General features: G+C 47.1%; 1 protein-coding gene across 2 annotated transcripts in view; it reads right to left on the reverse strand.

Moving 5' to 3' along the window:
* PLXNA4 (plexin A4) overlaps positions 1-27,851 on the reverse strand; it is a 477,218-nt gene that overhangs the window by 24,395 nt on the left and 424,972 nt on the right. For both annotated transcript variants that reach the window (XM_063323702.1, XM_063323701.1), the window contains exons 22-28: positions 25,035-25,303; positions 22,481-22,547; positions 20,191-20,337; positions 12,756-12,915; positions 5,546-5,649; positions 2,844-2,943; positions 251-441 (exon numbers count right to left, since the gene is read on the reverse strand). In XM_063323702.1, the coding sequence (XP_063179772.1) occupies positions 251-441; positions 2,844-2,943; positions 5,546-5,649; positions 12,756-12,915; positions 20,191-20,337; positions 22,481-22,547; positions 25,035-25,303 (1,038 nt within the window). The remainder of the gene's footprint in view (positions 1-250; positions 442-2,843; positions 2,944-5,545; positions 5,650-12,755; positions 12,916-20,190; positions 20,338-22,480; positions 22,548-25,034; positions 25,304-27,851) is intronic.

Consider the following 27,851-nt stretch of genomic DNA (forward strand, 5'->3'; position numbering starts at 1 on the left):
TTTTCTCCACCAGTCTCATGGCCCTGGATTCTTTATTCCTCACTGCTTGCCAACGTCCCTTTTCTGACTCTGCTTTCTAAATTCATCCTCCTTCCCTCCATACTTGAAGCACTCCTCTTGCTCTATTTCCCTTCTCTCTTTATCCCCCTTTGGCATCCTTTGAGCAGTCTCTCATTTCTTGTAGGTAAGAAGTTCCACTGAAGCCTTTAAAAAAACATTTATCACCTTCTTTCCTGCCCCCACCATGTACCTTGGTGGCAAGTAGTCTTGTCAGGTAGATCTCAGAAACCATCTTGCTGCCCCGGTCACCCTCTTTTTGGTCACCATGCTCATGGTTCTTCACCAAGTGCCACATCTTGACTCCGCTCTCCAGGTCAGGGGTGATCATGGGGGTGCGGGAACGGAGGCTGTCCGGGCTGCCTGTGTAACGGATCATGTTTTCTGCAAAGAGAGAGGCATGTGTCTCAGCCCTTGTAGCACTTGTATTGGGATTAACAGGTTTTCACCAAGGAAATATACTAATGACATGCCACCTAATAGAAATTTTTCATCAGACAGGCAAGAAGACGACCTCTTCTGCCTGGGTTCGGTAGCAGGTACCTCGCCCGTTTAGCATACAGAAAGGATGCTCATACAGATTCTGGTGCAGGGCTGAGACAATCACAGCTGGTGAGTCCATCCTGGGAAGATGTTAGTTTGGGTGTCCAAAGCGGGAAGGCTGTAGCAGTACTGCAAGGTCCCTGCTCTCACAAGCTCCATATTTCCATATTAGTATTAAATAAATTTTGATCAAACAATTGGTAACATTAGGCAACACAGGTATATCTCCTGGTAGAATTACCATGTGAGATGGAGAAGCCCCCAAAGCAGCTCACCAGGACTTATTATCAAAGCATTATCTTATGACTGAGTGATTTGCTCAGCAAAAACAAGAGATGTCATCCAAGATGGACGTGATATCAATGTCTGCACTATAAAATGAAATGAGTCGTGGTCACTGACATTCAGTTGCCTTTACCTCTTATCATGTTCCCCAGGAAAGCTTTGGCCTGGGACAACGTTGTGGTTTGGGCCCAGGACTGGTTCAGGGGATGGTACCAGCTACTCATGATAACCAGTATGGACAAGTACAACTTGTTTTAGCTGTATGGATGTTAGCCATACCATCCAACGCTGCTTGGCATTATAGCCAGAGAACAGGCCGTATTCTTTTGCATGGTAATATTGATGTAGCTAACGTGACCTCTTGCTTAGCTCCCCATGCCCAGACTTAGGAGGAGCCGCGTCCCCTCCCTCCTTTGGCATCAAAGCAATCCAATAACTCCTGCCCAATCATCCTCTTCGCTCGCTGCTCCAATATCTTGTTTTGACAGTGAGTAAACGAGAACCCCAGGGGTGCCCGCACAAATTTCCTCTCCAAGGACACCTTTAGCCTCCATATTTTACCTCCTTTTGCCTCTGAGTGATGGCATGAGGCATTCCCCTCTCCTTGACCTTCCAGCAATGCTGCAGATATAGAGTCTTTTCCAACCATAATTAGCAGAAGAGTGTTGCACCTTTCTGGAGCAAGATCTGAATCAGCCTCATTAATGCATTACCAATCTATACATATTAATTATCAGATGGAATATCCTTTTTGTCTCTGGATGCTGTTTTCTTAATTGCAATTAACAATCACTTCTGACCCACCACATCTTCTCCTCCCCCTGCATTCTTCCCCACTCCCTCCTCCTGAAAAATGAAATGGCAGAAGAATTAAAGAAATCCGACAGAAATTAACCCCCCTCAAGTCTTCCTTTTCAAAGGTCACTGTGTCTTTCAGTAATTGCAACAACATGGCAAAGAGGATGAATATTAATAAGGTCTGGTGGATTGCTCATGTCCTTGGAGAAAGAGGAAGGGGGCTCCTCTGGACATAGAGTAACTGTACTTTCCCTCAAGTTAAAGGCAGTAAGAAGGATTGGAGATGTTTTCATAAATTAAAAAATAATAATAAACTGATATGACAGCTGCATCCAGGTTGAAGAGTGATTTTGCTGCACTCTGGTTGCACATCAGAGATGTTTTGCTTTGCCCTCCGGCATCACCACAGTGAGACGTCCTGGGCTGCAATTCTAGCGCAGGGGAGAAAGGTGTGTGATGGTGTGAGTGAGACTCAGGAGGTCTCTGGCTCTGCAGAAGAATTTCCACCTGGTCTCTACTTCACAGCTGTCCCATTCACATGGGTAAAGTGGGAACAAAAATCCACTGCCTTGACATATACTGATATAAGGCCTCAGTACGCCATTTTTATTATTATTCCAGGTGCAAATTCCCTTGGGATAATAAGATAGCTGGATGGGACACACAACACCCACACTGAGATACAACTGTAGACAGGCTATCGCCTATGCACATTGTGGTTGCTTGTAGTCCCAGAGGCCTCTCATCTATGCCACAGATTTGTCTTCACAACACACCATGCTCCCAGGACTTTGCCCACCAGAACAACTGAGCTCATTCAGTGTGGAGTGCTTCTCCCTTGCCTCTCCTTGTGCAAACTCTAAGAGTGAGATTCAGTGACCTAGAATGTAGACAGCTAATTATATAGGGTCCTCCTTTCATTAATGAGGGAGGAGAAGTACTTCCCGAGAGCAATCCGACCACTTGGATCAACAGCTTGGACCAGATGCCAAAGTTTTAGATGGATAAATCCTCTCCTCCTGCCATTCCTCAAGCAATCATATCAACTAGTCATCTGCCTATCATTCTTTCTGACGGTGCTCAGTGTCTTGTAACCACCATGATGTTTGGGATTTCTCCTCCAATGTTCTCTCAATCCATATCAGCACAGAGGACCTTACCATACTTGCTGGCTGAGGTCCGGGAGACCGTGGAGTTGTTGACTGCATTGTAGGCAGTGACTTGCTTGGAGACTAAAGCTACCACAGATCCATCTGGCACCTGCAGAGGAAAAGGAACTTTGTCAATAAGCTTCTGAAAAGTGTCTGAGAAGCATACCAAGGGCAGCAGTAATTCAAGCAGCAGAAAATGAGCCATAAACCAGTGTCACTGTAGGCAGGACAAGCTTCAAATGCTTTCTTCCATGGGTATATTAACAAAAAAGGGACAAAACCTCCTGTTACACTGCTAGAAGCCTGCACCTGGGCAATAGGATAACTGATGACAAAGCAGACTCTGCTCAATTTGGGTCCTGATTCAAAGCCTAGTGAGTCTTTGCGTTCACCTCAGTAAAGCTGACAGTAGGTTCTTCACAAGAAAGCTCTTATGTAGGACAGAAGCATGAGAAGAATAAAATAATCTGAGCTATTTCAAACATCAAGGATGGCATGTCCCATAAGGATGACTAAAACTGATGTGAAATCTTCTGTTCCTTCCACCTCGATTGTAGCTGATATCTGGGTACCCAGCTCAGAAATGGATATCTACATTTTCTACTTTGACTGATCCTGTCAAGCTCTCCATGCAGTCTCCCCCTTCCACATGACAAATGCATTGCTGGACTGAAGCGACTACCACAACTTCTTTCTCTTTGCTGTGTGAGAGGGTCTCAGACAGGGCAAAGCAGTAGGATTGGAGTTGCTGTGCTCCACGATGTCATGGGATAGTGTTTCAACAGACAACAGATCTTTCTGAAATGAGCCAGACTTTCCATTTCTACAGCTAGGCGATTCGCGTAGGTCCTGTATAAGAAGTGTTCACAAGCCAGCGGCTCAGAGGAGCCGCATCAGGAATATCTGTGATAAATAAGACATCATAAAAAGGAGATGGGTGAAAAAAAACCCCTGCTAACAACGTCTAACTCTTGTCTGTGTAATAGTAATAATTAGCACTTGCAAAGAGTTTTTCATCTTCAAAGCACTGCAGAGGCTAATTAAATAGCCCCTCAGCAATCATGGAAGGCAATTATTGGCTCTTTCTAGTTTTAGCCCCACACTACTGATGGGGAAACTGAGGTAACAGGAATATCAGTGTCTCTCCCAGCATGCTCCGTGTCTGCCCTCAGGATAGCCAGGGTAAATGATGAACAGCTCAACACCCTGGCAGCTGAGACCTGTTCTGCCCCAGCTCATCCGTATAGCTGGGAGCTCATTGCCTGAAGCAAACAACTGGAAAAAGCACAGACAGGAAAGAAAATTACACCTGGTTTGTTGGTGAAATAAAATAGAAAACATCCCCGCTCCCTCTGAAAAAATGTGCTCTGGAGTCAGCCAGCGACACTTCACTCAATCTGAAGTGAAAAGTTTTGTTTCCCTTTCAAATTATTGCTTGCTGCCTCCTCAGGTCAGCTCTTAAATGAAAAAAAAAATCTTGTTATGAAACATAGATTGCTAAGGTGTGATTGAGGAAATGACAAAATTGTCAGCATTGGATTAAACTTAATGAGGTGACTTTTTTTTTCTTTTTTTTTTTTTTGGCAAGGAGGGAAAGGAGCGGGGGAGCTTTTGACCAAAACTCCATTTTTCATTAAATCTATCACTTGTGTAAGATATTATTGGACATCTTCAGCCTTCTTTTATGGATTTCAAGGTCAGGCAGAAATGGATGTCATCAGGATGGATGTACTCAACACGGGGGCTCTGCGCAGTTATTGCCCGCTCAACCATTGTTTACCTCTGCATCTTCACAGAACCACAGAATGTCTCGGGTTGGAAGGGACCTTAAAGATCACCCAGTTCCAACCCCCCGCCCTGGGCAGGGACACCTCTCACCAGACCAGGTTGCTCAAAGCCCCTTCCAATCTGGCCTTGAACACCTCCAGGGATGGGGCAGCCACAGCTTCCATGGGCAACCTCTTCCAGTGCCTCACCACCCTCAAAGTAAAGAATTTCTTCCTGATATCCAATCTAAATCCACCCTCTTTCAGATTGAAGCTGTTACCCCTTGTCCTATCATTACACTCCCTGATCAAGAGTCCCTCCCTATCCTTCCTGTAGGCCCCCGTTAGGTACTAGAAGGCTGCTATAAGGTCTCCTTGGAGCCTTCTCTTCTCCAGGCTGAACAACCCCAACTCTCTCATCCTGTCCTCACAGCAGAGGTGCTCCAGCCCTCTGGTCATCTTCATGGCCCTCCGCTGGACCTGCTCCAACAGGTCCATGTCCTTCTTGTGCTGAGGAATCCAGAGCTGCATGCAGGACTCCAGGTGGGGTCTCACCAGAGCGGAGTACAGGGGTAGAATCACCTCCCTCAACCTGCTGGCCACGCTTCTTTTGATGCAGCCCAGGATCCAGGGGGCTTTCTGGGCTGCGAGCACACATTGCCGGCTCATGTTGAGCTTCTCATCCACCAGCACCCCCAAGTCCTTCTCCTCAGGGCTGCTCTCCAGCCATTCTCCACCCAACCTGGATTTATGCCTGGGATTGCCATGACCCAGGTGCAGGACCTTGCACTTGGCCGGGTTGAACTTCATGAGGTTCACACAGGCCCACCTCTCCAGCCTGTCAAGGTCCCTCTGGATGGCATCCTGAGATGCATCGTAGAGAATAGCACCTTTCTTAGCTGATCTACCTTCTACCTACACCTACCCATCCTCTCACACTGTTACCTGATAGTGTGCCAGCGTGTTGAGCCTCTTCCAGTCATTCTCTATCTTGGTTGTGATGTCTTCATCCTGAAGGATCATCCTTGCCCCGCTTGCTTGCCGCCACTCTGCAAGGAGAATGGAGACACTGAACTCTGCTGTGCAGAGCCTCTGGGACAGGAGACATAGCCCTGGTAATCCCTGTGCCCATAACCCATGCGGTCACATGTGTGCAGGCTGCCTCCATGTAGCAGCATGTCAGTCATTGCCATTATGGTCTGTCAGATGCCTCCAAGCACGTACAACATACGGATGCACAAATGAGCCCACGAGAGGGAAAGAGAGAGCCCATGAGAGAGGGAAAGAGAAGAGAGAGATGAATCATGAAAGGTTCAGGGAGATGACTCAGGAAAGTATGCAAAAATCGTAGCCATATGGCAAAGTTCAGAGTCAAGTCCCAGGTTATCCAGACTGGTTTCTTTACCCTTGATATTACTATCACAAAACAACTTTTGCACAGGAGTGGTTGCTTACATGGATGAGAGGTCCAAGGCTAAGGCACAGCAGCACACAATGGTGAGCTCCACACAGACAAATAAAGCAATGACCAGAGAGCTGTTGATCCATTGGCAGAGCCGAATAGAGCAAGGCCTGGAGCTTTAGCACTCTGATTGTTTGGTGCTTAACTCTTGGTTGACTCCCTCGTTCTGTTCTTGCTCCAGTGTGGTTGTTTCCAACACCAACCTGTCCTTGCATATGTTAGCCAGCACCATGGGACAGGAGTACATGAATGTCGCTTGTCAGGGATGTCAGTCCCTGGCCCTCTATACCAGCATAGACACAGCCTTTAGCAATACCTGGGATATGTCCAACTGCCAAGACCCAGCCACAGACAGGGCTCCCCTGGGCAGAGCAGTGTCTTCTTCAGCACAGCACCAGACCCTGTGCTGGGCTCAGTTCATGTCCTTTGCCGTCTGGGCAACACTTCTTGACACTCAAATCCAGAAGTGGATTTGGAGTGGAGGGAGCCCTTAGCTTTGGGCACAGTGGAAGAACAACAGGGAGATGATCCAGAGGTAGAACCAACACCCTGCTCCATGGAGCACATCATCTCTACCAGCTTTCAGCAGCATGCCTGGGGGCAGAAGGGCTCCAGTTTCTGACCACCTCCAGTTCTCCAGCCTCCACACTGAAATGATGAATGCATCTCTCCTTCTGCAGGACCGGAGCACCCCATCACTTCCCAGGGTACCACTTTTTGCTCATATCTTGAGGGATGCTCCATGTGGAGGGTTGGCACAGATTTCCCTACAGAGGACTGGCAGACTTGCCTATAGGCAAGGAATACATGAAGAGGACTGAAAGGAGAGAAATGTAGTATCACCTGGGGACACCAGGGAAAGCTGTGGCTTAACCACAGACAACCTGGGCCATCAAAAGCTTCCTTTTTGGTTGTCATGTCTCAGTCACATACAGTTTAGCCAGAGCCACAGCAGAAAGTCTACTCATTTGAGGGAGTTAATTAAAATGAACTCTTGGATATGGAGACATCACCTGCCACCTCTGCTTATTTCTCCTAATATAAAAATGCAAGGACCGTTGCAAATTTCTTTTGGTTTCAGCAGTTTTCTTATCACATAATTAAAATGTATTGGGAAAGCCGCCCTTGCCTTTATTATTCATTTAAATTAGCAGGAAGAGGTCAGCTGCTGTGTTTATTGCTGGGTGTTACTTTAGCTGGAGATACTCGGAAAGTAAGCAAAGGTTGTGTTGGCTAAGCACTGATCCTGAACTGCCCTTCATTTACTCCAGCTTCTTCGATCCTCACCTACATTATCCTTGTGAAGTCCAAGGGTGATGCTCTCTGTGCATTCCCAACTGGACCGGATTCCTGAAGCTAACTGGTCCCAGAAATTGCTTAGAAGAGCACAAAATGCTGAAGTTTGGGCTGGGCAATGGTGCTCTCACAAAGCGCCCCACAGAGTGCCAAAGCCACTTCCACTGTCACAGAATGTTTCTTATGTGTCTTCCTCATGGCCTCTTGGGGACAGTGTCTCTTTGACCTCTTTCCCTCAAAGCTCTGCACGTCCCTATGGTCCTCTGCTCTCCTGACTCATCTTTGGGGAGGGACACACACCCACGTAGTATTTCCGGAGGGATGCACAGGTTCTCAGTGTTGCCCTTGGCTCTGATATGAAGGGTAGGTACAACTTTCCTCATTCTGTGCTTTATTTGTATTCAAGGGCTGGACAAGGTCCTCAGACCAGCAGAAACTTTCCCTCTGCTTCAGGGGAGCTGAGAACATCATGGGATGATCCCTCAAGCCCTTTGTGCTCCTGCACAGACACAGGGTATTACCGAGCCCTATCCCTTGGTCTTCCTGTAGAAAGGGGCCAAGTGAGGAAGAGGAAGGACCAGTTTGACTTGGCACAAGACCCATTTCTGAGCAAGACAAGGGGGAAAACACCCTGCAGGGCGGGTTCAGAGCATCTGGCTTCAGTTTTGCAGCCCATTTGTCCTGACCAAATACAAATCCCTTCATCATGCGTCTGAGTGATGACAGCAAAAGGACCCCCAGCTGTGATCCCCCAACTCTTCCTAGTCTCACAGGAGCACTGCACATTCCCTTTCTCCACAAAGGCCAGCTGAGGTGGTCACACACCAAACAGCAAGGAAACGCGATGGCTGTGAGCAAGGGAATGGGAAGGGAGGGTGTAAAGGAGAAAAAGGTGACCCTGACATCCATATTCACAGCACTGTTAGCTTTGTCCTCGCTGGCAGCACCCTGTACCCTCTCTCATCAGATCTGTGCACTCCTCTGCGAGCCAGCACAAAGGAGAGACATACTCCAATCCAATTTGTTACACTTCCACCTTCCGGAGAGAGGGATTGAGGGGGGAGGGAGGTAAAAAATCCCATTATCTTTATCAAGCCTTCCAATCAGGAGCAGCGGTAAATGCAAACTCAGGAGACAGCTGCTGTGAAGCCTTTATATTTCATTCAGCAGATAGTGTATCTTTTTATTGCACGCAGGAATTACTTCTTTTTTTTTCTTTTTTTTTCTTCTTTTTCGTTTTTTTTTTTTTTTTTTTTTTTAAGAAACAACCTTTCTGTTCAACTTGACTGGGAAAAAGGAAATTCCAGCGGCCTTTGACAAAGAGGTGTTTCTTTGAGCTGTAGCAATGCCTGGCTAGGGAATGGCTCTATGGGGAGATGGGAGATGGGGAGATGTCCTCCTACACCTCAAATACTACAGAAAACACTACACCTCCCTTGTGTCATCTCTCTGATCCAGGTCACCCTGAAGATGTCCACTGAACAAGGGAGAAAAGTGTATCAGAGAGAACATTTTTCAGGGGCAATTGAAATACCCAGGTCTATGGAAGACCTGCTGGCTCACTCCAGGTGCCTTCATAGAATCATAGAATGTGTTGGGTTGGAAGGGACCTTTAAAGGTCATCTAGTCCAACCCCCCTGCAGTAAGCAGGGACATCTTCAACTAGATCAGGTTGCTCAGAGCCTCATCCATCCTGGCCTTGAATGTCTCCAGGGATGGGGCCTCCACCTCTTCTCTGGGCAACCTGGGCCAGTGTCTCACCACCCTCATTGGAAAGAACTTCTTCCTAATGTCTAATCTAAACCTGCCCTGCTCTAGTTTAAAGCCATTATCCCTCATCCTAATGCTACATGCCTTTGCAAACAGCCCCTCCCCAGCTTTCTTACAGGCCCCCTTCAGGTACTGGAACGCCTTCATCTGAGCTATTCACCTTCAGTTACCCCATCCTTTGCAGGCACTTCTAGGTCACGATGCACACAATCCATTTCAGTCTACTCTTCATGCCATATACTGTGCTTCCCACCCTTTTCCTAAAGACCCTAATTCTCCCATGACTGTCCGTGAAACTGTGGATGACCATGCACAGCAATGGCATGTGGAACAAATGCATATGGCTTACACAGGCTTCATGCCTATTCCATGATCTCTTGTCCTCGTGAAGGATTAGTCTGAAGAGCTAGGGGGCTGCTTTTAGTCCTATGAGTATTTTTTTCACTTCTCAATATTTTCCACGTGAGAGAGAGATTGGCATAAGAAATGGGAGAATAAACCCTTTGTTTGTATTCTGCCCGCACCAGTACGACCAGGTAGGTAGGAAACAACAATGGGTAAATATCTAGATTGTGATGACCTCTAGGAAGAGAGGAGAAACTCCACTCTGCTTCTGGAGTGGAAAAATGACCACTGTTGTTGGGGAAAAAGAAGTTCATATCAGAATGTGTAGATGGAAGATGCCTGGGAAATATTTCATCCTGGCAAGCTGTCTGCCTTACTGTATATATACTAGAGTGAGACCCAGTTTAAATGGGTCCTAAAGGCTGAACCCCTCACGAAAGCTTGCCCTGGCGTGGTTGCCAGGCTGGGACAGCATCACTGAGCGCAAGGCAGTCAACCAAGCAACTCCCATCACCTCAGCAGTCCATTTCAAAAAGCAACCGCAACGCAGGGAAAAGTGAATGCCTCAGCACGAAGCCAAATTCCTGTTTTGTGACCCTCGCACCCTAATGCTTTCCCAAAGATGGGGTATTTTATTTATGGTGAGGGCTTTAAAAAATAATAATAACAAAAATAGCCACTGTAGAAAGAAGCCTTTACGCAGAGGGCTGCAATTTGGGTTTTGGACTAAAATGTAACCTCGGGGTGTCCAGAATAAGTGCTTTTAGCTGACAACCCCCTCCATGAGTTGTCTGGGTAACTGCAAAACATTATGACATTTGCGACACATACAAGTCACTCTGCCTGCAGCTACCCTGCATTTAACAACTCAAAATAACTCATTAGCTTGTTTGCTTTCTTCCATGTGAGCAATCTGGCCTTAGCATGGACAGAAAGCCCAGAAAATTGTAATGGTAATAGAAAACGGTGTTGCTGTTTAGAAACCCATCGATTTAAAGGCCAGATTACAGTCATCTGCTCTGACCTACTGTTTAGCACGGACTGGTGGGGCTGATCCAGCCGTCTTTGCAGTTCTGAGCATTCAGCCTGGGGCAGGTTGATCCTGAGAGCTCTGTGCTGCTTCCTAATGACCAGCAGTGCTTTCTGCTCTCCTCTTGCTGCCTTCCCTGTCACCGAAGGATGCCAGGTGCCAACAAACATCTTTTCCCGCAAAGAAACTGGGCTGGAGCTGTGGTTGGATGTGTGTATCCTCTTGTTCCTGCTTCACCCATGCCAGCCCTGCTCCTCCCACCTTGTTAGCTGCTGTGCTAAAGGAGCCTGCAACTATATTGCTATTGGCAAGACTCTTCTACTAGATGAGGGGTTTTTTGTGTTTTGTTGTGAGGTTTTTTTCCCCCAACTGCACTATCAATGCTATTGGCCAAACAGCTGTTCATTAAGCAGCATCCTGTCAGTATGGACAAGGCTGTCCACTGAGGGGTGCACAGGCTCATAAATGCTTTCTGAAACTTGCTGGTCCTCAGCAGGTCAGTGTTTCTTAAAAAGCAACAGTCCTGGATGCAAAATTGCCAGGCTCCAGCTGGGACACGCTTCTGTATCTGCCAGTTGTCAGAGCTACGGTAAAATCTGTGGAATCCAATTTATCTCTGGTATTTGCAACACGCAGGTAAGATTTCTGCCGCCCAGTATGGATGCATCGTTCATCGCCACTGCAGAACAAACTACTTTCCACTCACACCTAGTCTGAGACCCGAACGTAACGGGCTCTGCAGCCGCCATCCAGCGCCAGGCAGGTCAAGAGATCTGGTTGTAAACCCCACTCCTCCGGTCTCCTGTGCCCTGGCACCCTGCCCTGCCTGCCCTCCTGCTCACCCTACCGCTCACCGTTCCCCTGCTGACTCACAGCAGCTCCACAAATCATCTTGGGTCCTTTCTTGGTGATGTATATGATGTGTTCTTTATTGCCGCTGGTTTTGGCAGCTCGTTTCGTTATTCTAACAGCCTTTCATGAGCAGGAATCTTGCTGCAATTTCTGTCAGGAATCCCCTCCTCCTCTACACATACGCACACGCATACAGACACTTAACTTTAATCCCTGACCTCTCATTCCTGCCTCCGTTATTGCCGTGAATTGTTTCTTGGCGTCAGTCCATTCCTTCTCCTTTTGGTTCCTCTTCTACTTTGCTAGGTTTTATAGACTCCATCATTTTCCACTCAAGTCTCTTTCACTGAAGGTCACAGAGGGCAAATTCTGGCAGACACAGCCACAATACAGTCCCCAGCCCCCTGCCAGACACCTTGGCAATGCCCTGAGCAGATTTTTCTATGTCTTTTCATAGTAGCCTCCAGGTGTAGTATCACATCTGGCTCTGGACCCCAACTTCAGACATCTCACTCCCCCCAGCATCCGAGCTCCAGATTTTGGGCAGAAACAGATTTTGGCCTCAGAGGCACCCCTGCGCTGGGCTGTACAGCTCCTTGTGTGTCCCATAGATCAACAGCACTACTGCCTAGAAATGCAAGTGAAGCTGGTGCAGCTCTTTCCACCCTCCAAAGAGCAACGAACAAAGGCGCAACCCACTGAGAAAAAAAAAAATGAATACATTAACAAAAGGACTAATCTTTCCTTAAGACCTCCAAGTCCTCTGCAGAAAGAAAACCTCAGAGCAGCATCTCCCAGCCCTGCTGGTGGTGGGGGGGGGCTGGCAGGAGAGGGCAGTAGCAAAGGGTGAGATGGATGCAGCCCACTGAACAGAGGACACCTCATCCCCTTTCCTGTGCCCGCGCAATGAATAATTAATACTGCTTGGGCTGTCACTATCTCAGCAACAACATGTATATAATCCAAACCCTCACTATTCAGAGAAGAGCTGGGAATAAATCTCTGCAGCCTGAACACTGCTGACAACATCACTCTGGGCATTTGGTACTCTTTTTCCAGAGGTCTTTGGCAGAACAGCAAGAATAGCCCGAGTCATACCTTTTCCATACCCTTGTCCAAGCTGAATTCTGTGGGGAGAAAAGCAGGATGACTACTGGTCTTTTTAAGTCCTCAAGGCCAAAGATTTCATAAACCAGGAGCATATGCATCAATTTAATCACTGTCTTCTGCCCTCTCACCATTGCTGCTGCTCTCAGCCTTGCACAAGCACCAAGGGTACACCCAGTCTGGAGACCTGGCACTTGACCCAACAAACAGTGTCGAGACTGAGTATGGCTGTCTCCCATCTCCCCTTTACCCCCTGCCCGGGGACAATCAGGGCCCACCATGCACTCACATACCCAGGTCCATATCAGCAGCTTTGGGCCGGTGGGAGCAGGGCACGTTCTTGAAGATGGCATCAAGGATCTTCTCCTTCACCTGCGTGATGGTGTCGCAATTCAGGATCTTCACCGGGATCTCGGGGCTGTTCACGTTGTCGGGGTTCACACAGCTCAGGACCTGAGAGAGATGCAGTGAGACCCGCTGTGCGTTTCACAGCAGCACGGGTACCCTTGTGGCCACCCTTATGCAGACACCTTCTTGCAGGCCCCTGCCTCCCACAAGCCAGAGGGACCCAGGATGCAATAGGGTGGAAAATGTGTACCAAGAGCATTCCCTTCTTTGAGAGAGCACAAAGATCTGGTTTCACACAGGGGGATTGCACCCATCCATGCCTGTACTGCTCTCAACCCCTTACCATTGTCTATGCCCAGTGAATTAATGGTAACTCAGGATTTGGCTCTCAGCTAAGTGCCGTGGGCTCCCAGATGTTGCAGCCAGTGCAGACTTGGGGCTGATGTGAAGGGTTCTTCTGAACTTGTATCTCACACCACTTTTCTCTGTGAGGTGAAACAGGTGAATACCTGTGGGAACAGCCCCTTATATTTGATCTGCAACACCTTAGTATCTTTGCTATATTGATAACAGAAAGCCCATGAGTACCGGCCCAGGTTCTGATGCTTTCGGTAAAAATGGTATTCACCAAAGTACCAGATAACGGTCATTGACACACTCTTTTCAGAGACACCATTAAAAATGCAATTAGGCCTGACCCTGGTTGGAGCTGAACTGATATCCAAAGTGTTCTCCAGAGCTTTCCTTGGCCTTGGATCCATTCCCTGCTCCCTAGAGAGCTGGCAAGGTGACCTAATTCAGTAGTGGCCTCCTTGCATTGCCACCTGACTTGGACAATTCTGCTAAAAGTGCTCTTTAATCTCTCAGACTTAAATTTGCACAGCCCAGGACTGACCAAGACCCTTCTCAGAAAAATGTTATTAATTTGAAATACAGGACTTCTTAAAAAAGGAATCACAAAACACCAACAAAACCTTGTGCTTTCATGTATAGAACAAGATAATTGACCCAACCAGAGAGGGCTCTTGTTTCTCATAAGGAGAATATAATTTTCTCCAAAGACTCTGTCCAAGAGTAAATGCAAAGCATATGGCGTGGTGAGGGAGGGATATCTTAAACACATACACACAGTGTTTAACCACAATCTGCCCACTAACTCTTGGCCCCATCTATGTTGAGAATTCTGCTCCCTCCTGGTAACAGAAGTGTGAAGTCTATAAAGTTTTATAAACTTAGCACACCTTTGCACTTGGAAGGAGTGTTCAGTAATGCTCTTGGCTATATACGGTCATTAAATGTTTCTGTGCCACTTTTACAAGTGCAGACATGTTAGTTTTGGTGCCTTAGACAAATTCTACCTTGACTCTAAATTCCTTTCTGTAGTACACAATAGGTACTGGACTCTCCATCACTTTCCATCTCAACCCACTGAGATGCAGTGGGATCTCAAAGTGGCTTGAAACTGGGTGAAATCATATCAGTATAATTATGTATTGGCTCACCAGACTCCCTTTGGTGCTGTTATGCTCAACTAAGAGGGACTTGTGAAGATATTGCTTACAAAGAGCTCTGTGATCTTTCTGGATGAAAGGGGAGATGTAAATATGAGATATTGATTAGATCATAATGCTATTATTTATATGTCACTTCCAGGAGTACTGAAGAAGCACCAATTCAGATAATAATAACAACGGCACAGATTTACAGTTCTGTGGCATCTTTCATCTCAAAGGATCACAGAAATACACACAAAAAGTACTGTTGAAATGCATCCAGCGTTGAGGTTATTAGTTGCCCCCTCCCATTACACATCTGTAGGGAAATGAAACAGTGTTGGCAAGCTGGAATAGCTCTTTTGAGAGTATTATGGAGGTCACACATGGTTCTGGAGACCAAGTTACTCTCCAGGTCTGTCTCCGTGATCTGAGCTCCGTGGACAGAGCTAATGGCCAGTCAGAGCAAGCTCTGTGGTGTGATTCAGCTGTGATGCCAACATCTGGGGTTCAGTCCAGTTCCCCACACGGAGGCACTTAGTGCTATTTAAAATAATCTAGTCTACCCTACTAAGCATCTAGCTGCTGGTCCAGAAGGGCCAATATCTCCTGCAGGTGCTGACCGCTGCCCACCACAGCAGTACACACCATGCTATGCAGACCATCATCTAGCTGGAAGCTGACAATGGTGATTTGCTCTTATAACTTGGCTGTCCTTGAATTTCACAGCGTGCCAGCTTTGGAAAGTGGCAGAAAATCTCTGCATGGATGACCCATGATCATTCATATCCTGACCACAGTAGGCTTTGCTTTCCTCTTTTCCAGTTCAGTTGGAAGAAGAAGGAGCAGAGAAGGCAATATTTCAAAGGGCTGTGCAGAGAGGTTTGCTCTTGGTGGTCTCAAGCATAGAGGGGGGCAGATGGTAGATGTCAACTCCTGAACACCAGTGTGTTCATTTCAATGACAGTCAGGAGGCTTCTTTCAATATTTTAGGTAATTCAGCTATTGTTTATAGAAACCAAGAACACAGTGGCTTTGGCATATATGCCCCAGGCCTCACATTAACTCTCAGTTGGTGTTTTTGAACTGTTCTCTTGTGGACCACTAAACTTTTCTCAGTACAAAGACTTCAGGAATTTTGAAGGGTGCATCTGTGTATTGCACATGCTAAATGTCTGTCCTTTGGAGGTGGTTATGGGCCCTATAGAAGTCATCTTTACACCACAGATTGAAAAATCTCTGCTCCCTTTCCAACAGACTGAAGCACCTAATCATAATGAGGTGTTTGCAATGGAGTGAGAGATTCCTGGCACTTCCATGGGAATCTCCCCAAGGGTTTCCTCTGTTCTCTCCCCAGCTTCCTGTAGATTGTCCCTGGTAGGAGTTGACCAGCAGAAATCTTCTGAGTGTTGGCTTCATCCATTTAGCAGAGTTCAGATGCTCCAGTCTCACTGAAGAGTAAGGTTTGCCCTGTGCTTCACCCAGGGCTGTCCTCATAACAACCAATATAAAACAGAGAACTAATCCCATTGCTCCTGCAGTGCTGCCCATCTATATCAACACAATCTTTTATGTCAGTGGGGAAGAGACCCCTGAGATGACCTGTGTTGTATTCCTGCATGATCAGTCACTCCAAGGGAAGCTTTGGGGTGCTGATCTCCTGAATGTATTCAGTGTTACTGCTCCATCACCCAGCCTACCTGCCTCTGAGCCCTGTGGGGCAGAGCTAGCAAGGTGGATGAATAGGAGAGGAGACTTCAGTGGCACTCAAGGAGATGCTGAATGTTTTGCTGCTGAGAGGACACAAGCACTTGGCATCACTGTTTGTCATGTGTTGAGGTCTGTGTCAGCACAGCATAAGGCTGGCACCAGTTGCAGGGTCAATATGGAAAGGTATGGGACTGGGAGTCAGAGAAGTAGTAATCTCTGAGCCCTGCTCTCCCACTGACCTTGGGGCATGGCATGTCACTGGATTTGTGGTTATTGACCTTTTTCTACATCCTTGGGCTTTTTTTGCCTGCCAGCCCTTCCAGACATGAGCTGTCTCTAAGTGTATATGTACATGCAATGCTCAGCACAGCTAAGCCCGGATCTCCCCTGCGGATTACTGGCATTAAAAAAAAATAAAGGCACAGCTTGTGATTACTCATGTGGGGACCCTGTCTCTGAGTTCTCTACAGAGTCTTGAATGGTCTGCCCTGAGATCAAGGCTTCACTACCTTTTCTGTCCCAGGGACAGACATCTTTCTCTCCCTTCTAAATTGGGCCAAGAAAGGTCCAAGGTGGCTAGCACACAGCAAGGCTTGGCAGTGAGCAAGGAGGAGAAAGACCCCCAAAGAGGCTAAGCATGGGACAGCCTTTACATGTTGGTGATGGCTACCTCCTTGCCACCAAAATTCCCTGAAAAGACTTAAGCAAAGGCAGCTCAAAGCATCTTTATCCGTGTGGAGTACGTTGTCAGGAGAGATGATCCAACTAGGCTCTCAGCACCAGAGCTGCCGAGGTGTGCAGGGACCACGCAGAGCATGCCACTGCTCAAGATGTACTGGGCTGCTCCCACCTACCACCCCCACGCACTAATTAGCCAATACTCTTGACAGCTTCTGACACACATTGAGGTCTTTGGTCCCCTGCATTATTTGTATCAACTGAAAAGAAGCTGACACAGGGATGGATGGTCTTTCATTTCCCAGTGACAGTAGAGCAGTGGCAGTAGGGAGCGAGGTTTTGCACCTGGACTCTGGTTCCGTGAATGGCTAAAAAAACATGGATTCTGGCAAAGGCAGATGGCAGTCAGCAGGTGTGAGATCCTCCTGTCTCTCACAGATGGAATAATCTAACTGGGTTTTTAATTAGACTGCAGACCAGAGGTGATGAGCTCTGACTGCTAGTGAAGACATTAACACAAGAGGGTGTTTCTCTGAGGTATACAGCTTGGGAGAAGACCTACTGTTTAGTTGCAACACACTTATTCTAGCAAATCACATCTGTAACTAGCTTAGTTTCTACTGTACTGAAAAACCCCTTGTAAGTATAGAAATTGTTATAGACTGCAAAGACCCTAAGACGTTGAGGCTGTTTCCTTGGAGAATTGTAGGACAGAGAGCAAATCAGGGTTATCTGGTTTGGAAAGAAATCAGACGAAAACAATCTAAATTTAGTGAACGAGGTGTGTATTCTAAAATCAGTAATTCCAGATGTTTGAAAGTGCTCTGGCCTCTTTTTTCTCGCTAGAAAAGTCAGTTTCGTTGCATCTGCTTTTCACTCAAACCATATCCAAAACCACGACTTAAAATATTTTATCATGATTAATAAAGGCTAAAGAACAAATGCCTTCCAAAAGAAGCTCCGGCCTTGTCTTCCTGGAATAATGACAATAAACAGTCTGTTTCAATGTGCCATGCCGCTGGAATTGTGATTTAACTCAGCCAAGCAGTCACCTAGCACTCATGAAACATGAACAACCCAATGAATTTCAGCCACACACTCTACAAACTGACAGTGGTGCATTTGGTGGACTCTACCAGGTGCATTTGGTAGAGAGCAGGAGACGTTGAGGGACTTCCTGTATTACAAATACTGAATCAGTTCTTGCTTTATTTCATTACTATATATTTTTAATAAAAGATGACAGACTGCTTAAGGAAGGACAAAATAAAAGAGAAATAAAGAGAAACAGAAAGGAAGAACAATCCTATTCATATTCTGCTTCTTCTTAATCTCCTTCGCCGAAGCTGATCTCTGTAAATCTGCTGAGATTCCTATCGGGATATATGTGTCTGCTCTTGAGATGTAAGAGGGAGAGCTGATTAACATCAAACAACACAAAGGGAATGGAGGAGAGCTTTGTTCAGGCTGATGTATAATTACTACCCTTTGCTGGCTGCTTTATATCAAGCCTAAAAGGATCGGAGGGATTTCCTTTAGTGAAAGTGATCACTCTGTGTCTGCATTTCTCTTCCTTTTGCTCACTCTCTCCATATGAGATCAGGCCTCCAAATTGCTAGACAACCACACGTAATAGAAAAGAAGCACTCTGCAGCTTATGTAATAGGAAAGTCACGTTTTTAATACGCAAAATAAAATTGTGGTCTTATTTAAGAATAAAGTCTACCCCCTCATCAGACTTGGATTCCATCAAAGCTCAACTCTAGACTGTAGTTACTGACGAAAAGCAGGCATTTCCAGCGTCAGCCCACCTGAGCTAAGTTCTAAGACAGGTCAAGGAACTAATATCAACTGGACACAGCCCTCAAAGCTAGCTAAATTTAAGTGAGATGAAGGTGCAATTTGCACCTGTCAACTGAAGGTGCAAATAAAATAATCTGATAAATTCAGAGGATCTTCTGATCATCCTAAAATTCAGGGTTAGGGTTTTCTGAGAACACAGATACGGGAAATAAAGAAATTAGAAGGATCATTGAACATTCGTAAAGTGTTCTTCATCCCACAGAGACTTAGAAACTCAGTGGATTTAGTGTGTCTAGGAAAACACAAAGGCCCACAAACACTTACACTAAGAAGAGATATCTAATGCTCCTTAATTGATGCTCTTTAATCAAGTGGGAAAGAGTGTAATCTCAGAGTAGAAGCTAAAGCTGGACATACGCAATGTATATCTTTCACCATGCAGACAATTACATTTTGAAGCCAGTGACTCAGTGACAGGGATTAATTTTCTTTCCCTTGAAATCTTTAAATCAAATTCATTTTTCTTTGACTTGTGTTTGCTCAAGAGGAATGGCTGCATTAGCTCTAGAGAAGACCTAATAGGTCCCTCCACTGTCTACCTCTAACATATTCTTTGATGCTGAAATCTTCATTGAAGAAACAGATTTTTTTTTTAATTTTTTTTTTTTCTGGTGAAGATTATTCTTGCAATATAGCCTCATAAAAACTATTTTTGTTGTCACTTGCAGAAGGCCATGGGTTTTGCACTGACCAAACACCGCAGGGTCTCAGGATGTCTCTGGGCTTGCCGTGCCCTGAGCTGGGTGTCCCTCTGATCACAAGTGTCCCGGGGCCAAGGGCTCATGCCCGACCTGCCTGAGCTCAGCGCTGGGGACACCCCGCATGGCCAAGGGCTGCCACCCCAGGCAGGCACTGCCCAGCAAACACCAGCCCTTTGTGTGGCTGGGCTGGGCACTGGGCAGCTCTGCCAGTGGGGCTGGGGACTGGGGAGAAGGGAGCAGGGGGTGGGGAGAGGCAGAAAAAGATATCCCCAGGTGGTCTTACAAGTGAGGAGGAAGAAACCCCACCATGGACATCACACTCCTCACAGAGAAGACCTCAGGGAGGTGACAACTTGCAGTGATAACCCCAACTTTCTGATGTAGGAAGACTGACTTACAACTCAGTGGGATGGTGGAATTGTGGGAAAAGGGGTAGATAGTAGGAAGTATTTTCTATTATGTCTAACAGAACAACGTAAATTTCCCATATCTATCATCTTCACATTCACAGGCATATTCATGACACAAGGTTCACGCTTGTCTTCCAATGTTCCTGGACCTCGCCTAATCTAAGCGTAAAGCATATGGTAAAGGACTGGCAGCATCAGTCTACCCTGCAATGAGTGCAGATGCTTTCAGAGAACAGGTAATGCCTTTGGGGAGCTGGAGATGCTCTGGGCATGGGCAGGGCACAATGGAAGTAACCTGGAAGCAGCCGTCTTTGCAAACATGCTTTGCAAGCAGATGCTTCAGCCACAAACCTTGCTGTGGTAGGGGTTGTGACTAGTCAGTCTTCAGCAGGGTTACCCTGCTGGGTTGCAAGAATAAATTGTCCCAGAGGGTCAGCACGCCCATCACCGGCTTCTTTTCTCTAAATCCCCTTTTGATAGAAGAGGCTAGATAAGCCCCTAGAAGTGCGTGTTCAGAGCACTCACCAGTGTCTTGTAATCAATCTGCTGTCGGATAAGCTTGTCCTCACTCAGTGAGTACCGGGCCTCCCCAGTGATGGAGTCAATGGGTCCCTTTTCCATCTGCTGCTTGATGGCACAGAAAAGGGAGAATAGAGGTTCGCCAGCACACTCCTGCAGGGGTGAAAAACAACCATGAGGTGAAACAGGAGAAGCAGAAGTGAGAACCCAACCTATATAGCATCTCAATGACTGCCATGGCTTGACATCGATCCATCAGCGGGAATCAGTCTATTCCATACAGCCCAAGAATAGAGGTGACCCTCCACTTCCACAGAGTGCAACCAGCCCTCTCAAGTGTCCCACCACAGGACAAAAGTGTCAGTGCTCCCTGGCAATGTTGGGGCTAGCAGAGCCTTGTAGGAGCTGTTCAAGTGATTGCCACTGGGCCAGAGCTTTGTACTGGAGCAGGTGGTGGGATGGGCCACAGAGACAGGTCTGAAATGGAGATGGACTGCCAGTTCCCCTTCCTGGGTGTTTCGAAGAGTCCACAGTCTCCCTGAGCACTCTCGTGCTAGAGGCAAATGGGGATGCTCAGGCAGGAACAGCCCAAGACCAAGGGGAAACGTGACCCTGGATCTGTACAGTTGAATTGGTGATGTCAGATGTGTGGGGCCCAGCACAGGACAGCAATGAGCACCCCACAGGCAGGGCCAGCAAAGCACACCTCCCTAATTTCTCCTTCCCACCATTTGCCTTCACCGCACTCCTTTTCCTACACTTTTCCTAACCTCTCCTCCCTTGCTGCCCCCCCTCTGCACATTCACTGCCATGCAGCCCTCCTCGTGCTTTCTTCTATTGCCTTCCTTCGTCTCCATCCATCCTCCCCTCCTCCCACCTTGCCCTCTCCTCTTGCAGCGTGTCCCAACTCAACGAGCGAGGTCATTTTCCCCTGGTGTAAATCCCAGCAAAAACAAGTTAATAATCTGAAGCAAAGTGGCCCCTTTCTCAGTTCCTACACCTGTCTCCCACTTAATTAGCTTATCTGCCAGCAGCATATTGCTTCTGTGTGCCTGTCTCTTGCCCTTATCAGGCCTCTGTTCAGGCTAAGGCAAGAAGACAAGTAGCTGAGTGGGGGGAAAAAAGCCTATTATAAAAGCAGTGCTTTAGAGAGTCACCTCCTTATATCCTTTCCTTTCAGCTGAAAGCAGGAATCTGATACTGAAGTCACTGAAATTACCTTCCAGGGACCTTCAAAACTTTCCCATGCGTTCATCCTTGGACAGGTTGTGCCTGGGGAGGGCTCAGGGGAATGGGATTGATTTGCAAAGCCTTGAATTGCCAGGCAGAGGGTGGCTTTACTGTCCAAATGGGGCTGTAAGGTGCAAGGATATCTAGCGAATGCATTAGGAGTGGGGGAGAAGTGCAGAGCCCAGCTCCTTCCAAAAAGACTGGCTCTGAGTTTGATGCCTTGGCAATTAGCGTGCTTGAGGCTCAGTGTGGGTCCCCAGGAGGAAACTGCCATCGCCCAGCAGCCGGCAGCAGGTCCCAAAGGCTGAAAGCCTCTTTTTTCACTACACACCACCCCAAGGAGGCCTCCCAGGAGGAACGAGAAGGCACAGGCCTCAAGTCTTTTCACTCTTTTTCTGATGAGTCTCCATCAAAGTCAACGCCACCTCCCACTAGGATACAAAGCAGCAACAGCCTCAGCCCGTGCTGGGTTCTGGATGCAGCAGTCAGGTTTGCACAGTGTACCATGTCCAGTCCTCCGTATCAGAGGGCGCGTGGCCATGCCCAGGGCAGGCTGAGGCAGCTTTATGCCAAGAAAAGCTTGGGCTCATCCCTAAATTAAACTAAGCGGGGATCTGGTTACAGTGTAGGTAAAGCACATTAAATACGATGGAGGCACTGGGTATGATGGGGCCTCAGTACTGCCTCCAAACTGGGGTAGTAGTAGAAGTCCAGCCACTATGCACTGAAAATATGGGTCACCACGTGATGGAGGTCTGAGTCTGCTAGTAAAAGGAGAGCATTTTCCATGTGGTCTCCACCGGGCTCTGAAATCCTTCATGTTTCAGCACTCACCCTTGTGTCCCATCTCTGTACAGGAATAAGACCAGCAGGCTTCCTCTCTGACAAAGTGTCCCTCTCTGTTCTCCCTGGATCAGAAAGCATCCCCTGCTCCCGTTAGGCGGTGAACTCCCTTCAGAGAAAAGAGCCTTTTCCTTTATACCTGGGAAGTTTTTGCCCCAACTAAATCTCACCGAGAGGAAATGTATTAAAGCGGCTGTTCGTCCAGGGATGCTGCTCCTCTTACCTTGAGGAACTTGTACAGAAGAAAGGTGAACCAGTTGGTGAGCATTTTCTCAGCCACAGACTCTGTCCTAAATTCAGCCAGGGAGAAAAAGCAAATTGGAATCGAGTTAGTCATGCTGGTCATATCAAAGGGCCAGTCAAAAAATTGTCTTTGTCCATCTTACTGCCCAGATCCCTGAGCCCCATGGAAAGTCTGGCATGACACCATCAGGATTAAGCATGTCTTAGGTTGTCTGTTTTAGCTTTGGATTTAGGAAACCTTAGGCAGATCCTTACTGCACTGTTGATTTTACTGTGACTAAGGAAGACCCCATATGTCTCTCAGTTTCTCCATCAATGAAAGGGAGACGACAACATTTGAGAGAACCTTCTCAAAGAAGTTCAGGGAGGATAAATCCATCAAATATGAAGAGCTCAGAGTTAGGCCATATGACAAATAGGCTATATAAATACTTACGACAGACAGATCTAAATCACCAGAGAATAGTTATCTGGCACTGATTATGTCCCTGGCATTTGGGAGTGATTATACTCTTCAGTGTGCCAATGTGGCACATTCACAGAGCTCATCCTTTTGCCCTTGAACACTCCATCCTCAACCAAACAAAAATCCATCTTGAGCTTTCAGGGTGAATCTCTTTGAGGCTGTAGACATCACATGGAATGAACACTGGACACAGGTAAGGTGGGAAAATCATTCCAGTCAGCTCCTTCCTCCTGTCAAATAGCCCCAAAATCAACACTGTAGAAGATGGGCTGGAAGACCCCTTTCCATCCACAGAGTCACAGGGAGGGAGGGGAAGCATCGAGCTGAAGCCAGCTGGTCCATATAGCTGTCTGGGAACCTCACACCAACATCTGAATCCCAAGGCACTGAGCTATTCACATGTTCATCATCAGACTCTGTTCTGGTGCTGCTCAGTACAGGACCTCCATCTCAGAGCACAAACCACATCTTGTGTTTTCAGAGCTTGGAACAGTGGAGGTGCCTTCTTGTTCATGGGCTCTCCTTCCAAAGGCTACATTTCATTTCCAACAAAGATGACTAGAATTAGAAAAGAGCTGGAAGAAGAAGAAAGAGGAAAGATGGGATGCTCAGGACAAGACAGGAATGGACAACCAGGGAAGATAAAGAGATGGAGAAAGGGGAAGAAAAAGGAGAAAATGAAGGGAGGAGACAGCTGGAAGAAGGCAGTGCCATCCAGCATCAGAGGAGAAGCACAGAGAGGAAGCCTGGGGACAGCTGAAGGGAGGTCACCAGCCAGGCTGTAGAGCTTGAATCACATCAGGCAGTCAACTGACACCAAAGCAAAGTCCAGTCTCTGCCCCTGGCATTGCTGCCCTGAATGCCAGCAAGTGCCTTCTGCCCCCTTTTTTGCTGGTTCTCCATAGTGGGCCGTGTGCCAGATGAAAAGCCTCCCAGCAGGCACCACAAATCTTTTCTCTGCCCAAGCCATCCAACGTAATCAGCTGAGGGCTCCTCAAAGTTGTCTCTGATCAGTGGCAAAGGCCATTCATCTCCAGAAGACTCCCCCTGATTTTACTTTGGGTCGTCAAATCAGAAGGGTTGGTTCAGACTGTGAAAAGGAGATGCATGTGATCCTAAAGGGAGGAAAGGAAGCATTTCCCTAGGCAGGGAAAGCACATTAATTACAGAGCAGTAGGTTTTTGATTCGAGGGTTCCCACACAACCCTGGTGGTTAGACTTGGCCAAGAAGCACCAACACAAACTTGCGCCCTATAGGAAAGCAGTTCTGTTGTCCTGTTCAGCTCCGCTACTGGCTTCAACAAGATCCCAATACCATTGCTCAGGGATAGAATGAAGACCCCACAATGCAGCCGAAGAATATTGTCTGTGTGTTCGTAGTTAACTCATGAACAAGAAACACATCACGGCAGTCCATGTCCCAGGCAGCGGAAGGCAGTGGCTGACTTACCAAGGATATAATACAGCCTGTTCTGTGTGATATACTTAGAGGTCCTACACCATGCAATTGGAGTTTTCAGGTTAAAAGGAAACATAAACGGATGTCTTAAGCACACAGAGTCCAAGACAAGGATTAGGAGGCAGGGGCTCTTGCTGCCCTTATGAAGCTTTCTGGAAGATCCACATTAAAATCTAGAGGTAGCTCAGTGCTATAACTTTTAATCCTTGACTACTTTTTGGTGAGGGAGGAGATGGAGCAAGATCTACAGACACACTCACTGAAAGGGAAGGAAATGCAGAGAGGATGCTGGGAGGAAAAGGAGAGTCCTTTAAGAGAAGGAACGCTTTGTCAGGAAGTTCTAAATGAGCAGGAAACCAGAAACGGAGGGCAAGTCAGTCTTCATTCAGCCCTACTTGCCTTATTCACCCCTCCCTGCAAACAGCTTCATGCCAGCCCTTGTGGGGTCACATGAACTGTGGCTGTACACCACCCTGATTTCACACCCTGCTACACAAACAAAAACCCAGCAATTTTTCCCTTTTCCTCCAAAGATGACTAGTATGCTTATGTTAGACAGTGGGGCACAGGCTAACCAGCCCAGTTCACTCCAGCCCCAGACATCCTTACCTCCGGAGCAGCAGCTTGGGGTGGTTCTTGCTCTCCAGATTTTTGTCTATGAGGTCAGCCAGGAGCTGCTTGAGGACATCAGTAGCGTACTCCAGCTTGCTCTGCAGCACCGTCATGATCAGCGAGGCCACATTACCACGGTCCCGCATGGAGAAGCTGCGCTGGGACTCCAGCGTGCGGATGAAGGACAGCAGGAAAACCTTGTTGTTGATGAGCTGGGCAAAGAGCTTCAGGCCTTTCTCCACCCGTTCCTGTCTATAGCCAGGGACCTGCACAAGAAGAAAGGGAGTTTATGCCTTTCAGTCACTGCCCGCTGTGAAATCTCTCCCAAATGGGTCACACACCCTTTGCTACCTCTCTACCCTCAGCCCTCCAGCTCCTCCAACTATTCACTTTGACTTCAAGCAGAAGTTAGTTCTGAGGCAGGGAAAAGGGAAAAGTTTCTTCAAACAGCAGAAACAATTAAAAATAATTTTAAAGTCTTGCATCTAAGCAGGCAGTTGAGCCCTTCCTTCTGCTTCACAGGACAGTCCTGTAAAAAGGAAGAGAGTCCATACATCATCTGATTATTAGGAAGCCTGAGAGATTTCCTAGGCATAGCTAGATGATTATTTTCCAACCTTGTGTTTCCCTTCCTGAACAGTACATCAAGAAGAGATTGATAGTGCCTAGATATGGTACCATACTATGTTGTATTTTCATTGCAGTCAGACTGAAGCCTCACCCTATCTCCACCTAGCATCTCTATTTCATCCTTGCAAGAAACTTGCTTACAGAGATTTGGAGTTCAGCTTTAGGAAGCTGCGAGAGGCAGCAAGAAAGTGAATGGAGAAGAGAGTCTGGGGGTCAGGTTTTGAGCAGCTGAAGAGATGCAGTGATGCAGGGGACGACGATGATGAGCATGCAGCTGAGCCTTGGTTTGAAGAACTAGGTAGATGAAGGTGTGAGAGGACACCCTGAATTGGGACCTGTCTTGGAGCTCCCACTGCAGTAGGACCCCTGGGCTTGGGAGGTGCGATGGTTTGGAGACAGAGAGGTCGATAAGTCTCTCATATATATTTCTAAGCTGTGAGAGGCTGGTGACTAGTTTATATATATAACAATTTAGGACCTCGACACTGGACCCTAGACTCCACAGACTACAGTGGGCTTTGTCCTTTTCTGTCCTTCTGGCTCTAGACAAAAATGGAGCCTAGAGAGCCCCAAACTCATTCCTTCATGTTGCTGAAGCTGTTCCAGCTCTTGAAAAAGCTTCCATGGAAGCTGGAGAGTCTCAGCATGGAGGAACACATGTCACTGAGGCATATATGTATTAATAACCAACCGGATTTGGCACTTAAATCCAAAATAAGTTGGCATGCTTAAACAACCAAGTAATGCAAGGCCCTTTAAAGAGTCATTACTTTTTCATTCTGGAAATTAGAGCTCTTAACTCTTTTTGCATACAGCAAATAAATTACTTAGTAAATAGCTTGAGACAACCAACCAACCAACCACTACCACCCATCCCACCAATAATTATTTTTAACTCACTTGCTTGAACGTTTAATATTGTCTATCCCCAGGTTATTATGGAGAATTAAAAAAAAAATAAGACAAGTATTTTGTACTGCATCTGGAAGCAGTTAATTAGCAAATGGACTGGAAATAAGTAAGACTTGCTCACTGCGGGATCTATGCTGGGGCCTTTTCCAATAAACAGCAACTCCTAGGTGCTACACAGAAGGGAGCAGAATGGAAACTGCCTTCCCTGATATGTTGGTAGCCAAAGATGTTGACACTGAAAGAGCTGTTGAAGCTTTACAGAGCATTAAGGGGGGGAAAAAAAAAACCTGAATGAAATGAAAGGAAGAAGAGATCAAAGGTGGCAGATTGAAACATTATCTCTGTGTGTCTCTGTATGTATCTGCATATGGGACCATCCATGCTAAAACCTCTGTAGCGGTCAGATGCTATTCTGTGGTCAGCTGGGTGAGGTTAATAAATATAGGGATTGAAATTGGCTGTGGTATGAAGAAAGTGTTTGTGTATACGTGTGCATACATATGTGAGAAAGAGACTCATCACCCCTCGTCTCTTGTGCTCATTTGCTGAAGCTGCTGAGCTACTCTTCCTGAGGGAAAGCAGCTCAAGGCCACTCTATTTGAACCCCAAAGGCAAATATCTACAGTAGTCAATGTGTAACTCAGTCTCCTACCCATTCCCACAAGCCCTCGTTGCTGACAGATCATGTTTTTTTAATGGTTCTTTCCATATAGTTTGATGAATTTTGGCTCTCCTGAAGGGAAGGAGCAAAGACGAGCAGGCACCTCTGATTACACAGCCAGCCAGGCATGGTATTGCCTGTGCCAGCTCTTATTCCTCCTCTCTGCCAACTAACCTCAGTCTTGGCCTCCAGCAATCTCACCAGCCCATGCCAGAGCCTCTCTGAAGCTGAGAGCTTGCCAAAGACTTTGCAGAGAGCTCAGCCAACGACCTCCCTGGCCTTGGCCATGCTGTATCCCCTGCTTCTCTGGCCCAGGTATCCCTAGAGCAGAGCCTGTCCATCTGCCAAAGCCTGAAGCAGTTCTGCAGCGTGGCCAGGCCTCACCCGCAATCCCGTCAAATTTACTGTGGCCAGTGAGGTAATGCAGGCTGTGTGTAGACCTCAACAGTGCTGGGGTCTTGCCGTGCTCCCACCACCACGGTCCAGAGAGCTGGGGTGAAGGAGGTAGATGTGAGCAGGCTATGGGCAGACTGATGCTGTGGTTTTCTGATCTCAACTGCAAACCACAGAGCACAGCAAAGGTGGACATTCTTCAGTGATTGCAGGTTATT

This window comes from Chroicocephalus ridibundus, chromosome 1, assembly GCF_963924245.1.
Source record: "Chroicocephalus ridibundus chromosome 1, bChrRid1.1, whole genome shotgun sequence".
Lineage (NCBI taxonomy): Eukaryota > Metazoa > Chordata > Aves > Charadriiformes > Laridae > Chroicocephalus > Chroicocephalus ridibundus.